General features: G+C 41.3%; 1 protein-coding gene across 1 annotated transcript in view; it reads right to left on the bottom strand.

Annotated features, from left to right (window-relative positions):
• Window positions 1-15371, bottom strand: part of THBS4 (thrombospondin 4) — a 39287-nt gene that overhangs the window by 14562 nt on the left and 9354 nt on the right. Inside the window, exons 4-10 of the mRNA XM_063180212.1 lie at window positions 14866-14971; window positions 9472-9554; window positions 8838-8889; window positions 7334-7506; window positions 4101-4238; window positions 3427-3504; window positions 37-189 (exon numbers count right to left, since the gene is read on the bottom strand). Coding sequence (XP_063036282.1) covers window positions 37-189; window positions 3427-3504; window positions 4101-4238; window positions 7334-7506; window positions 8838-8889; window positions 9472-9554; window positions 14866-14971 — 783 coding nt within the window. The remainder of the gene's footprint in view (window positions 1-36; window positions 190-3426; window positions 3505-4100; window positions 4239-7333; window positions 7507-8837; window positions 8890-9471; window positions 9555-14865; window positions 14972-15371) is intronic.

Raw genomic sequence — 15371 nt, forward strand, 5'->3', positions numbered from 1 at the left:
ATTTCACTGTAAAAATGCATGAATTAATGAACTCACAATACATGTCACCTCTCCTCTCCTCTCCTCAATACAACGGGCATGGATGCTGCATGGATTGAGGGCTCGATTCCTACAGCTCCGTTCAGCCTGGCATCCCCTGGTTTGGTCCCCTGTATATCCTGGTTTGCACTGGCCACAGTGGTAAGACCCCTATAAGAACAAGAAGTCATTAGCCAGCCTTTTAATTGTACTTTTTTTCCTTTTTAAAGCAAGCACAAGAGCAAGATTCAAGTCATACTGCTTATGCTGTGCAAGTGTAGTTTTTCATCCATTGAGGCCTCTTGTACTCTAAACAAACTTAATTTTCTACAGGAAAATGATATTTGGCTCCCAGAGTGCATGCTGGAAAACATACTCAACTCTTGTCTGTTTAGACCAGTGTTTTGTTAAGCCAGAGAAAAGTCATGTAGCAGCAAAAGCTTCTTCATGATGCCTTGTCCTTGCCAGCATCACCCTGCGCTGCTTCCAAGTGGCTGAAACTTTGTGCAAAACTTGAAGCATCAGCTGATTAATCATCAGGGGATGATCTTATTTCACTGTAAAGCACACCTATCAGTCTATCAACTGGGCCAAATTTTAATCAAAGAGAGATAAGAAAGTTCATCATATCTTTGTCCAGTTTTATTTTTAAGCTAAAATGTTTTTAATGTCTTCTTCAGAAAAGAATTCTGTATCTGAAGACATAGCCATCCTCATTTACACTGCAATAAGAACATCCATGTAAGTTTTTGCTATGGTTTACCATGACACATGCATATGTATTTCATATGTATTACTCTCTTGTGTTAACAGACACAAAGGAGCTAAGCCAAGGAATCTCATTATGTGGTGAGTTAATCCCCATATGAGATATAAACAGATAAATGCAGATAAAGCAAGATCTTCTTTAGGCATCCAAACCATTCCTCTCTCACATTCCTGTAGATCTGTAACTTAAGACATAAAAGTTAATTGAGCACAATCTTTTTATCTTATGGAGAATGATTATCTTTTGACATGTCAAGGGACGGAAATGGGCGGATCTCAGACAAACATTTGCATCCAACCATTGGTGCAACTGAGCTGTTCATACAACTTCACTCTTCGTGTACAAAGTCTGTTGGAAGAACTGTCAGGACTGTTGTAGTCTACCATTACAGAGAAATCTACTTACTGCTCAGATGGGCATTATCTTTTATTCCCATTCCTAATTTTGTTACAAATTTAAGTCTGTTCTGTCTGCATACTTTCAGGATGAAGATGAAAATAAACAGATGACTGAAGAGTAAAATAATCCTTGAGTGATACAAGTGGTATGGCTTATTTAAAACACACCAGCCTATGCACTTTATCCTAATGGACGCCAGGGTAGTATATTCTGGAGTCTGCTGAATTTGCTTGGTATATTCTGTCCTATATCAAGCTCTGGTATGCATTAAAATAGCCTCTTAGGTGGCATTTCCAGATCAGGCTGTTTCTGAAGGGACAAAGGATTAGGAACCCCACACTGCTCTGTTCGGACAGACGGCAGGACACTTGGTGCCTGCCCTCTGCTGACAGGGCCCAGTGGCTTGCCAAAGAAGCTCCATGTCTAGTCATGCAGTAAGATACAAAATGTGACAGTGAATGTTCTAGATATTAAAAAAAAGATACAAACACACAGAACAGTGAAAGCAGCCAAAAGAAAACAAGCTTATTCTCAAGGAAAAATAACACTGAACACAAATGGCAGCCTCAACGATGCCTTGCTGCAGAAAGGACCACCCCTACACCTGAAGGATACTTTTAACCTTTCTCCTGCTATGAAGAAACCCTGTGGCACGTCCAGGACAACCAGGGAATCAGGCCAAGCCAGCACAGATTTCTGAAAGTTGGGTCCTGCTTGTTCTGTAACAGGGCGACCCGCTCAGTGGATGAGCCTCTGACACTATTTCCCACAGCAATCCCCCAGGGCAGCAGCTGTTGGGTTGGGCAGGTGTACTATTCCTGAGCTGAAAAATGTCTGGATAGCCAGGCCCAGAGAGTGGTGCTGAGCAGAGTTACATCCAGCTGTTCAGTCCACTCTTCAGTCCAGTTCAGTGCTCATCCAGGTGTTCAGTCACCACTGCTGTTCCACAAGGCAGCTCCACAGGCTGGGGCAGAGTGGCTGGAAAGGCCCTGGGGGTGCTGGTGACAGCAGCTGGACATGAGCCAGGCTGTGCCCAGGGGGCCAAGAAGGCCAATGGCATCCTGGCCTGGATCAGCAATGCTGTGGCCAGCAGGGCCAGGGCAGGGATTGTCCCCCTGTGCTGGGCCCTGCTGAGGCCACACCTCCAGTGCTGTGTCCAGTTTTGGGCTCTTCACTACAAGAAAGACACTGAGGTGCTGGAATGAGTCAGAGAAGGGCAACAAAACTGGTGAAGGGTCTGGAGGACAAGTCCTCTGAGGAGAGGCTGAGGGAGCTGGGGGTATTTAGCCTGAGAAAAGGAGCCTCGGGGGGACCTTACCACTCTACAAGTACCAGAAAGGACGCAATAGATGGGTGAGTAGTGTTCAGGTTTTTTCTCCCAGGTAAGAAGTAATAGGACAAGAAGAAATGGCCTCAGATCTTCAGGCCCTCTCAGGTCAGCAGAGATTAAGAATGAATAGTAGCAAGAATTTATTTGCACAAAGAATTATCAAGCATTGAAACAGGTTGCCCAGCAGAGTGGTGGACTCATTATTCTTGAAAGTGTTCAAAATAGGTGTGGATGTAACACTTGTAGTGGCAGGATTGTCAGTGCTGTGTTAAGAGTTGGATTTGGCCTTAAGGGTCTTTTCTATCATAAATGAATATATGATCATGTAATTCTATGTCCAGCTTGCTTCATAGCATTAAAGTGGTCGTATGCTCTTCTTATTGGATCCTAACATCTTTCAAACCATTTTTACTTCTCCTATACTTGCACTCCTGGGTTTAATACATATGGCATTAACCTTGTACCAACTGCAGCTCTCTTTGTTTCCATTTATTTAGAGGGATAGCTGTTATTCTGTGCATAACTCCTATAAAGAGAGCACCCAGGGGAACAGCTTGTTGCCACAGTTCTCAGGAGGCAGGAGATAAGGGAAGCAAAGGTTCAACCTTTCAGAGGAGGTTTTTTGCAACAACGTACCCATAAACACACATTGCTGGATGGTATGGAGAGAAGAGCTCCTGCTCTTCAGGGAAAGTGATAAGGATACAATTCAGATGAATGTGTTCATGACAAATCAAATATTGATTTTTTTATTATTAGCTAGGAAAAGAGAAAAGGCTTCTTTGATTTATAAGAAGAAAAAAATTTGCATTATTAATTGGTCTTTCATCAAACCCATAAATCCAATCCTAGTCTCATGGTATTTTAAAACAATTGATTTTTTTAAAGGCATAAATGAAAAGATGCTTACCAAAGTGTTTATGCAATGGGAATTTGGAACACAGAGTCCATGTCCTCCATTCTGACATTCATCAATATCTAAGCAGACCTAGCAATAAACCAAATCCAGAAATAATAAAATTAAGTAAATTTATTGAGATCAAAGACTGAAGAAACAACACCAAAGTTTAAGACTAGAAAAGAGATGTAGCCTCTGCTGAAACTGCTGTCAGAATGTCACTGACATTATCCATAGGCTAATTTTCCAAGCCCTAAAGAAACAGAAAATTTCAACTTTAGGATGTGCTCTGGTTCATACATAAGAGTTTACACAAAAACTGTGTTCCCATTCTAGGGTGCTTACAGAAATATGCAAAAATATTACCGTAAAATAGGCCTTTTTAATAATTTTCTTTCTAGTTCAAAGCCAGTTTACAGAACCCCCTGAGGCTGATCAGAGGTACTTACAAAGGTGATGACATTTTTTCTTGTCTCCATGCCGGTCAAGAGAATTATATTGTTAATACTCCCATTAAAGCTATGCAAACACAATTCAGACCTCTAACTGAAACACTCTGAGCTCTGCCTAACAGCATAAGGCAATTGTGGAACAACTGAAAAATAAATACCATTCAACAGAGATGCACTGCTAATATAAAACCAGCACCTTGCAATGGAGGTTGCCGTGGAGGTGCTACCACTCACCTGCTTATTGCTCTTGGCATAGCTGAGTCCTATCCCTTGCACAGCTTGTCCCGTGTATCCTGGAGGACAGGTCTCACAGCGGAAACCTGGAGCAGTGTTCACACATCGCACACCAGGGAAGCAAGGGTTGTAACGACACTGCAAAGAAAAAATGAACCAAGCACATGTTCGTGCTTCACTAACATCCAAACTCTTGACTGTGAGTACAGACCTCTCACCAAAGGCAATGCTACATTCAACATCTGTATGTCCTCTGTTCACAGAGGGCCTAGAGAGGAAACCGTCTCTGCAGGTATCTCTGACCTCAGTAAGTCTTCAGCTATCTCTAATTCAAATATCATTTGCAACCTTCTGTTACAGCCTGTAGTAGATGTCCTAAACTCTCATCCTGAATCCTTCTTTTAGCTGGGAAGATTCAGATCCCTTGGAGGCTGAAGACCACAATATTAGGAAAGCCACATAACTCCAAGCCTCCAAACACCCCTTCTAATGTGTTTTGTACACACAGAAGTGGCAGCAGCATTTTCCTTCATTTCTATTTGGACAAATCTCATAGCCAAGGAAGGAATCCAAACATAAACCAGATGAGCAGGAATGTGTCAGTGGCATCCACACATTTCTAGACTGGAGGCCCACAGACAATCCTTGGAACTTCTCCCAAAATATCACACGTCCACAAAATCACCCTTGGCCTGAAGGCACCATTCACTTCATTGCTTTATGCAGTTTTTCAAAACAGCTGTGACCGATTTCACCAGTCTTGTGGGTGCCAATGTGGGAAACACATCCCACATTACTGCCTTTCCAACATCACCAACTAGCTGCTAAGTAATGTTTATAAAAGTACCAAAACCATCAACATGCCATCCTGCTGCACAGGGCTCAAAGACAACAATGAATGAGTAACATCACAAAAGAATACTAAAAATTTTTTAAAAATGCCTTTTTTTCCTCTTTTCTATCACTAACAGAAAAATTTATGCAAGATGGAGACCAAACCAGACAATACACACCTACAAGAGACCTACCACTTGTAACCAAACACACACACACACGGAAGCAAGAAAAGACATGTTTAATATCAAAGTGTGTTTGACAGAAAGATTTGTTAATAGTACATCAGTCAGTAATATGAGGAAAATGGCAAACCGAGGACAGACATTTTGTGTCTCCTTATTTTGCTGTGGATTCTTTGCTGTAGGCAGCAGAGGGCACCCAAATTACACAGCACAGAGAGCAGAGCTGCAGCTCCCAAGATAATGGGCACCAGAATACCAAAGCAAAGTCTTCCAAATGGTAATGAATTAGGGACGGTACTACAGAGAAATTGACACCGACAGGGAAGATGATGGCAGATCTTAGGGATCTTCCATATTTGTCTTTGCCAGAACTTGTACAATACTTTCTTTTAAAATGCCTGTTATCAGGAAGTACAGAAATAGCTCGTTCATAAAATGCTTTAAATAAATTTAAAAAAAAAACCAAAACCAACCAAACAAACAAAAAAACTTTCCTGCATATCAGCTAACTCAGGAAAACAAGTACCATGACACATCCCTCTCATAAGACAATTCAAAATGATTGATATTTATTGCTTCTTTATTTTTCCCTGTGTAACTCTAAGTAAAAATCCAGCTGATTAAGTAGGTATTTCCTGGTGAACAAAACTGCTCTTGACAAGGTGGCATTTTAATGGCAGTGTCCAAATAAAGATCTCATAATAAGCAAGACTTTATGATATGATTTTGACAAAAATTCCTTGCTGTTTCTAATGTGAAAGCAGGTCATCTGTCATGTGGAATGGTGGCAGGAAGATGAAGGTACATGAATCTCCAGTGATCAGAGCCTGACTGGTAACAGACAACCACTATAATATCAAGCCATCATAAACCAGTCTCTGTTTCTTTTTCCACCACTGCTGTAAAGGGTAGAGTTGCTCCTGAAAATGGCAGAGAGGAGATTATTGTCATGCTTTGCCTCAGTCTGAAAATAGCTCAGGAGGTGAAACTCATCCATACTGGCAGGCTCCACCTAGGCTGGCTTGAGTCTCACACCATGGCTGTCTGTAGCATGAAATATGTACCACAGCTGTCTTGGATCCATCACTTGCATTCATATTTCAGAGCTTCACCTCCATTTTCTGTGCCTTCTGTCGCAGCAGACACAGTTCATGCCACGTAAGGCAAAACAAGAGACATTGCCAATGCCTCAGGAAACTGCCACCCTCAACTCAGTTTCTCTCCCCCAGTGCTTTTTGCAGACAGGTGTGAGGTACATCAAATCCTCTCCTGATGGTCTACAGGAGGGAGCAAATCAAAAGAGCAGTTAAAGCACATTTCCTGTTGGCTACAAAGGAGAAATATGGAATTGCTTTTGCTGTCTTACATTATTAAACAGGTACACTGGTAGAACTGTTATCCACAGTTATGACCTAATTCTCCTGGTTCCTTGGTCTACTACATCCAGGTTCTTTTTCACAGAAAAGACTAAAGAGTAATGGTGAAAATCATTCCACAGAAAAAAATGCAGTGAACCTGTAAGTCGTTTTGTTGTTTCTGTTCTGAGTAAGTGTCACATTCCAATTAACACAGGTTTTCTTTAATTAAGATACTGTAGATTTATTAATTCGGTCCTCAGTACAAACAAGCTCTGAATTTCTAACATATAGCACAAGAAAAGAAGTAGATTTAAATCAACATAATCAGATTTCAACAAACACAAAGAAGTAAAAGGAACAATGACAATGATTGTTTATCTTCTTTCACAGACTTCTAAGGTAAGGATGCAAACATGACTCCAGTCTGGGTTGAAGAGAAGACTGGTCTTCAAGGCTGCTTCAGGAGCACAAAAATTTAAAGAAACAAAGCCCATAATAAAAAAAAAAAGTGCTTCTGCAGCCTATAACAGAAGCTATAGCATCTTCTTGTGAAACACAAATGACAATGTCAAAAGTGTGTTTTGGTTGGGTTTAGATTCTGGGTTTTTTCCCAAACATTAAGCTTCTTTAAGTGACTTCTCAAGTCACCAGAGTGGTTCAAGTTTTCACACACATAGCCTCCATAAAGTTGAAGAAACAGCAAAACAGGGATATAAAATCAAATCAGAATGAATTAATATTCACTGCACAAGCAGTCAGTAAATGCTGAAGACAGAAAGTATTAGCAATCCATTGATATGTATGAAACAGTTGCTTTTTAGCTTTTTTTTTAATTCAGTGAAAGTAGCTATTTTACCTCATCAATATCTGAGCACGTAACTCCATTTCCCGTGAGTCCTTCAGGGCAGGGCCCACACTGAAATCCCTCTGCTGTTTCCATGCACCTCACTCCCCTGAAGCAGGAATTAACTTCACATTTCGGTTTAGTGCGCCTAGGAAGCTGAGTTGGAAAACTCACAGTGCCTAAACCTTTAATGCAGAGAGAACAACAGTTTCAGTGGTTGAAAGAAATGTTCATCATAGCTCTCAGCTGGCAAGCATTCTGAAGAAATTCCCAAGACACTTCATGTCCCTGCACTGTGCCACTGCTGCCAACAGCTGTGCTGTGGCTGAAAGGCTCCATCCTAGGAATGGCTCAGGAACTTAGTGTGTCCCCAGCAAGGGGAAATTGGGGCTATTCGTCTAGGTTCATGTGCTTCTCCTGGATACATATGGGAGTCTTCCTTCTAGGTCTGTTCTAAAACAGACCTGCTGCTGGCCAGGGCAGGCAACTCTGAAAGCCTGTGACCTCAGATCAAGGGACTCAAGTATAAGGTACAAATATAGAGCATTTCTCTGGCTAAACTGGTAACACCACAACTCCGTAAGAAAAACAATGTTCTGGATTCACAACAGTATCTCTGACAGTCTACAAATAAGAATAAAGAAGGAGCAGCAGGCAGCCCACAAACACAGCAGGACTATGCAAGTACACAGGCTTAGGTGCACAGATACTAGCCAAAGACAGGTCCTTCTGAGACCCTGGCAGGTACAGAACCTTGGTACAAGTGCATGTAGGAATTTGACTTTTCCTTTGGCACTTACATATAATGGTTAGCCTGCCTAGAGCTTAACTTGAGTTTTGATGAGGCTGACAGACTGGGAGAATAAATCAACTAAAAGGCCTGATGAGTTTAAGACCTTTCATCTCACACAGTAAGGGAGTGTATTGGTCTTTACACTGACTGCTCTTCTGTACTGATTGTCAGTTGTGTGTGATGCAGGAGTGCCACACAGTAGCATTTAGAAAGTATGCACTTTTTCATTTAGAGAAAAGCTGAAGACCACCTTTTGGGTCTTACTGCTGTTAACCAGTGACTGATTACTCAGAATCAGACAAACTTCAGGTGGACTGCAAAGGATCTTCCTCAGACTCATAATGCCAGCCAGAGCAGAATATGCCTTCTCCCTTGTTCTTCTACTAAGATTGTGCATGAGATAGCTGGGAGACAGTGCCTCACTCCACAGGAACATGTAGCACAGCTTTGTGTCAGAGTGAGAACTGACAGTACAGCCTGAGTGACACTGCTTGGTTTAGTGGCATTTTATCCCCCAACAGGTGATTGTTGGGTCTGTGAAAGCTTTTTCTCTAATGAAAATCTATTTTAAATTTGTGTCCAAATACAAATACACCCAGAACTTTGGACACAGTATTTTTTAAAAAGTACTTTTTAGAAACCACATAAAGCTAATGTGATCAATACTAGTTTTAAAACAACTCTAATATCTTCTAGATTATCAGCAATAACAGGAATACTCACCACATGCTTGGCACTCAGCTATGGTATTTCTCAGAAAAGTTGTTTCTTTGACCTTGAGAATATAGAAAATCAATGTTATTTAGGTACAGATAATTCCAGTTTGCACCGGGCTGAGAAAGGAACTATTAGTCCCCAAGATGCCACTCAAATCATGCAACACAGGTAATTGGTCTTAAATGAGATGCAGTTGTACTCCATAAAATTAAGGATATGGATAACGAATGTACTTAGGTTCAGCCTTCATCAAAGGTCCAAAGGTCCTTGTTTGACCAAAGCAATGTGCCACCAGCAATTTCAGTTCTGTCGCCCACCAGCAAGTGAAACAAATGCAATTTCACTCCATGCAACAGACTCACAACTATCTAATAGCGGGCGAGGATGGCTACTCTACTTCCTCACCAGACACTAAACTTTCTGGATCTGAATAAGCAAGCCCCATACACCCCCACATTCAATGATCCTCCCTTGCAAGCAGAGGGTACCAGGACCCATACGGTTATTCCTTCTGGATTGTGTCACGCCTTCAGGGCAACAACTCCACACAGGAGTTTACAGCTTACCATGCGCTGAAGTCTGTGCTGACTCTATCAAAGGAGCAAAACTGGGATTTCACACCAAAGCCTCTATACATTACCTGTTGTCTAAGAAGGTCTTTCACATCTCCCAGTAGCTGGTTCATCTGCATCATTTGACCCATCAGCTGCCTATTAAAATCACCTGCAGGGAAACAGCAATGAAAAAGAGTGCACAACATAACTTTTGTTCATTTGTCATGGTAATTTAGGAGATGTAAGATAGAAATGCCATGAAGAGCCACAGATGACAGACACTACTGTTATGCAAGCCCTGTAGAAATCATCAGAGCAAACATAGTATTTACCTCAAATTTTCTTCTTGCATTACTTCAGTGTTAAGGCTATCCTGGGCAACTAAGGCCACCAGTGCTAGTGGTTCCTCCCAAGGCCTGAGACCAACAACCCTGAGTGAAAACCTCAGGATTTCAGAACTGGGTATTTCTGATAACCTATTTGGGGCAGGAGGGCAAGGTGAGGCCATGAAGCATGTGTGCATGCAATGGGAAGACACCCTGAGTAAATGTATTCCCTGTCACAGAATCAGAGCCACAGACTCACCAGTGTTGGAAGAGAGCTTTAAGATCACGCAGTCTAACCATCCACCCAACACTACCATCGTGACCCCTAAACCACTAAACCATCAGCTTAGCATCAGATACAGCCAGCATCTGAACACCTCCAGGTAATTCCACCACCTCCCTGGGCAACTTACTCCAATGCCTGACAACCCTAATAATGAAAAACTATTTCTAATATCTAAGCTGAATCTCCCCTGCCTCAGTTTAAGGCCATTTCCTGATGTCCTCCTACTGCAGGCATGGCAGAAGAGACCGGCACCCACCTATCTATACTCTCCTCTCAGGTGGTTGTAGAAAGCAATGAAGTCCCCCTGAGCCTCCTCTTATTGAGACTGAACAAACCCAGCTGCCTCGGCTGTTCCTCATATGACACATTTTCTGCTCCTTTCACCAGTTTTGTTGCCCTTCACTGGACACACTCCAGCACCCAATCTCATATTTAAAGTGAGGGGCCCAAAACCGAACACAGGATTTGAGGCACAGCCTCAACAATCCTGAGTACGGGGGGTTGATTACTTCCCCGGTCCTGCTGTCATAGCACAGTTGTAACCACTACTGATTCATACATATTTTTCAAAGTGAAGTTACCCAGCTTTCTGAGCAAGCTCACTATGAAGCTCTGAGAACACATCAACAGTGCCTGCTCTGACAAAACAGTGTTTTTAGTAACTGCAACAGTCACTTGGCTTTTCTTCTCAAAGGCAGCTCATCACACTGCACAAGTTTCATGGCTGCATTTGCTTCAGACAGGTGCAGACTTTGTATGGACTCACAAAACATCTACCCAACACACTGTGAACTCACACCAGAAGTCAGCCTTCAACACCAAGTAACCAATTAAAGACCTCTAAAACAAGACCAAAAGTTACATCTGTAATGAGCCATAGGGAAGGACCATATCAAACCCAAGATCTTCACAGGAGATTTTAAGATCTTAAATGAAACACTGGCTTTCAGACAGTGACAGAGAAGAAGCAGAAAGCACAGCAGCTTGTAGTTGCTTCTCTTTGCAGCTTACTTACGAATTTGTACCTCTCAAGAAGAAGATATTTGTTTACTTCTCTAAGACTGTGTCTAAAAACAAACTTCACAAATATATGCTCTTCCACAGTCTAGGCAGGCAGGATATTTTGATATTATGCCTGATAGCTTCAGGGAGGTTTATTCATATGTTATTTTTGTGACTACTGAAAGCTTATATGAAAAATACATCCCTTAATGTTTACCTCATTGTTTTGTACTTCAAAGCATGTCTAACTGTTCCTAAACATTCTAATGGGAACCATCCAAATCCTCACACACTGGGTTTACTTCACTTTGTATTTTCTCATCCAAACACTGAACAAGTTTGAAGTCAGGAATCACCTGTTCCAGAGCCTGCTTCTGTTCTAGTCCTAACCTTGCCATATTTTTATTTAGGTGACAACAGCAGGACATATTATCATGGGTATTTCAGAATCCCATAGTGGAACCTGGCACAGGCTGTCAGGCCAGATACTGGGGTCTGTTCTTGTTTTATTTTTAAAACAAAGGATAATTTAGGCATTATTGGTTGAAACCTGCAAAAAATTCTCAAGACTTCAGATGGTGTCTTTTGGCTAGCATCTATATCAAAACCAGACCTATTCTGTAGTTAAGTTTTGCAGACTGCTGAACATTAAGGTGGACTCAACAGGTAAACTGCCATGAACTACATGCCCTGTGTGCAAATTTAGACAGAGCAGAAACAGTTGAATACACCTGGTTTTGGGTTTTTTCCTTCCATTAAAAGTAATTCCAACAGCAGGCCCCACTTGCAGCAGAATAACCAATGCTTAGGGATAAGTACTCAGAGAGGCTTTTAAGTAACTGTCTGTCCACAATACAGTGGATCCAGGAGAAAGCAGGTAAGCAAAAGGTACCAGCATGAAGCTATACAGTTATCTAGCCCTTCCATGTAGCCTCTCTCATCCATACCCCTAACATCTTGTAAGGCAACTCCCCAGTTCAGCTACTCCATAGCTCCATAGCACTAACAATATGATTAACAGAGTGGACTTCACAGTAAAAACTAAGTTCAGAGACTGCTCTGAAGTATTACTGACCAACTGGGAACTGAAGTCCCCATCTTTCTCTTGCCAGGATGTGCAGTATAGATCCAGCTTTGTTCCACAGCCAACTGGGCCAGACATGCACAAACAACAGCCACAGTGAAACACCTCACAGCTATTGCTTCTTCCTCTCTTTAGGAACAACAGCTCTCTGGCTCAAGCAACACATTTGCTCCTGTCTGTGTCATTCAAATCCAGAATTGTCATTCTAAGAGAATGACACCCATAGAATCATGGAACAGCCTGAGTTGGGAGGGACTCATCAGGATTATTGGGTCAAATCCTGGCCCGCATGGGACAATCCCAAGAATCACACCACGTGCGTGAGAACATTGTCCAACTTCTTGAGCTCTGGAAGATTGTGGTTTCTTGACCAGAGAGCAAACCAGGACTATAGAATAGATGATAGCTAGCAATAAAAAATGTTTCTGAGCAGCCTAAAATCTTTCACCAAAGAAGCTGTATGTACAAGTTTTATGTGGAATTAAGAAGAGGCAGGTTGCAAGTAAACAGAAGGAAATATTCCTCAGATATGTGATAAATTTCTTGACAATGCATTTAAAATTGACTGGACAGATTCATGGACAAAAACATATATTGAATACAAAGCACAAAGACATCACCACTGAGTCAAGAGCTCTGAATACCATGGAGAACAGTGAAGCATTCAGAGAAAGCCACACTCTCCCTTCCATTATTCTCTTGCCCGTGGGTCTGTATTGACATATTGTCTCTAACAGCAACTTGTTTAAAGAATCTTTGGTCCGGTGCAATATAGCTTTTTATTTTTTAATACTTTGTCAGGTTCAGGTACCCTACATGAGCTATACAACCTCCTAAGATCCCTTAGGACCACAATGATCTTGTGATGATGATCACATGCAGTATACTGATCTCACCTACCAAACCCATTGCACTTTGCATTCTAATTTCCTACTCAAACACAAAAATCCAAATATACATCTTCAGCCTGTGTCTGATCATCATAATCTCATCCCACTGCTTAGGTGTCTCAGCCTCACAGACTGAACATGGAGGTAATGCTTCTGTGAAAGCAATGAGCAAAAACCAGGCACACAGGCAAAGCCATGTACAGTTATTAAGGTCCAAAGCACTCCTGAGGATCTTCCAATTAATATGAAAGCACAGATTTTTACCAAGACATTAGGTCTTACCCCGCTATACAGCTGAACAGTTGCATTCCAGCTTTTCATGGAAGCAGGCACAATTGACATTATCTGATATACCATTGCCATAGAAAGGCATCATGATGCATAAACAAAGTTCAAGGCAGACAAGTTAAAACTGCTGTTGGAACACCCACCTTTTCTTTTGGTGGATTAGACTATGTAGACTTTGGATGTATTTATGTGAGTAGTTGGGTTATTATTATTATTATTATTGACACTAATTCCATTTGAAAGTTAAAAGCAACTGAATTTGAGAGTCTAAGCCAAGTGGAGGCAGCCACAGAAAGATAGTCTGTCTGTATATTACCATTTGCATTATTGATTAGTGAGAAAAAGATAAAAATGAGAAAGCTGCAAGTTTGTCATTTGGAAACCTGTCGTGGGAGAGCTGACAGTTTTTGCAGAAGGAAACACTGAATTACCATTCTGTTTCAAGCTTGAATGCCTGTTGGTCTAGTGAAAAACAGAGAGCCTGGAGAACAAAATTAATTTTTAATCTAAGTGTATCTAAGTTAAGAAGCAAGGAAATAGAAGTATCTGGAACTAAGGATTTACATAGATAAAAGGTAGACCAGATTTTGTTACCACTGTAATGGTGCCTACATTCATGTGGCATACCCAGGATGCTCTCACAAAATTTCTGCATCTTGTCTCTGCTCTTATCAAAACTATCAGTGCTGCAGGGTTGGGCTTGGCAGGGGGACAGGAAAGGTTACAAGAGAAAACATACCATTAATCCTGTTTGAAACCTTGAACTGAATTTCCTTCCTATGGTTGTCATATATTAACATATTCCATGCACAGTGTGAACCCCTTCTTCTCCCTCACAGCAGAAAGGCAGATGAACGGAACTAGAACGACTACAGATGGGATAGTCTAGCACAGGTTTTCTGTGTCGAGAGGTCGGGAACCCTCACCTAACACAGGGGATTGCAAGAAGCCTCTGAGCCTTGGCTAAATTGTGGCAGGACTAGTGGCTACTGTTCAGTGGTTTTTCCCACATAGACATACAGGCTCCATAGCCATGGCACAAATGTTTTCTTTAGTCTCCTGCAAGCTTCTTCACACCTTGCTCCTCCCCTCGGGATGACAGTCCAGTGCTCAACAAGAGATTGACACTGTGAGTGTGGATAAGTATGTGGGTAGGTCTTGCTACTCCATTGATCTTCCTTTCACACAACCTGTAGCAATGTACTCCATTTAGTGCTACACAACCTGTAGCAATGTACCCCACTTAGAGCTACTTTCCATCTGCAATTGTTTGCAATCTGAGTAACTTAAAATATTATTAAGCTGACACAAGTAGATTATCATCACAAAAATTTGTCTTACAAATTAGGCTAAAAAACCTCTTTTAATCATGACAGACTTGTCTTTCACTAAAACAGCAGATCATTGTTTTATCACCAGCAACAGTTTTATCTCCAAACAGAGCTATTTCTAAAACATTTACAGGAAATTGTCACAGCTATAATTTAGTCAAATAATTGTTATTACTTGACTATAGGCTTTTTTACATTTTCAGTATTCATCACATTAGTTTCCTTGCACTGGTATCATTAAGAATAATTTTAACTCCCAGTTGCAGGCCTTACCAGTGTACTGAGGTACAGGCTCAATTTGTTGAAGAAAACAATCTTGCAGGTTTCCCACTTCAGCAAGGGTTCCTCCAGTTACCAGCTTTAGCTCATCTAGTGTATCCTGGGCTCACAAGAAAAACAGAGCTCACAATTCTGGTACAACAATGGGAAGAATATGAAATATCAGACAAAGTAAATTAATTTTTTTAAGAAAGGGAGTCCATTTCCTAAGCATGCAGGGGTCCTACACCATTCCCTTCAGGACCACCCATTACCATTTGAACTGTATAAAATCTCTAGTCTTAGCCTTGCATATTTTCATATAGCTGTGGTTTTATTTCAAACTCTTTTTTTCACTGTTCTAATTAATAAAATCTCACATACTAGAAGTTCTCATATTTCTGTGGCATATGATTTTGTTAAAAGTGCATCCAAAGCTGTGGTTTTTTCCTCTCCTCTCAAACAGGTACACATATTCATGTCAGGAATATGGGCACATCAGTCATTCTCCATAAAAACAG

The sequence above is a fragment of the Melospiza melodia genome, chromosome Z, assembly GCF_035770615.1.
Source record: "Melospiza melodia melodia isolate bMelMel2 chromosome Z, bMelMel2.pri, whole genome shotgun sequence".
Classification (NCBI taxonomy): domain Eukaryota; kingdom Metazoa; phylum Chordata; class Aves; order Passeriformes; family Passerellidae; genus Melospiza; species Melospiza melodia.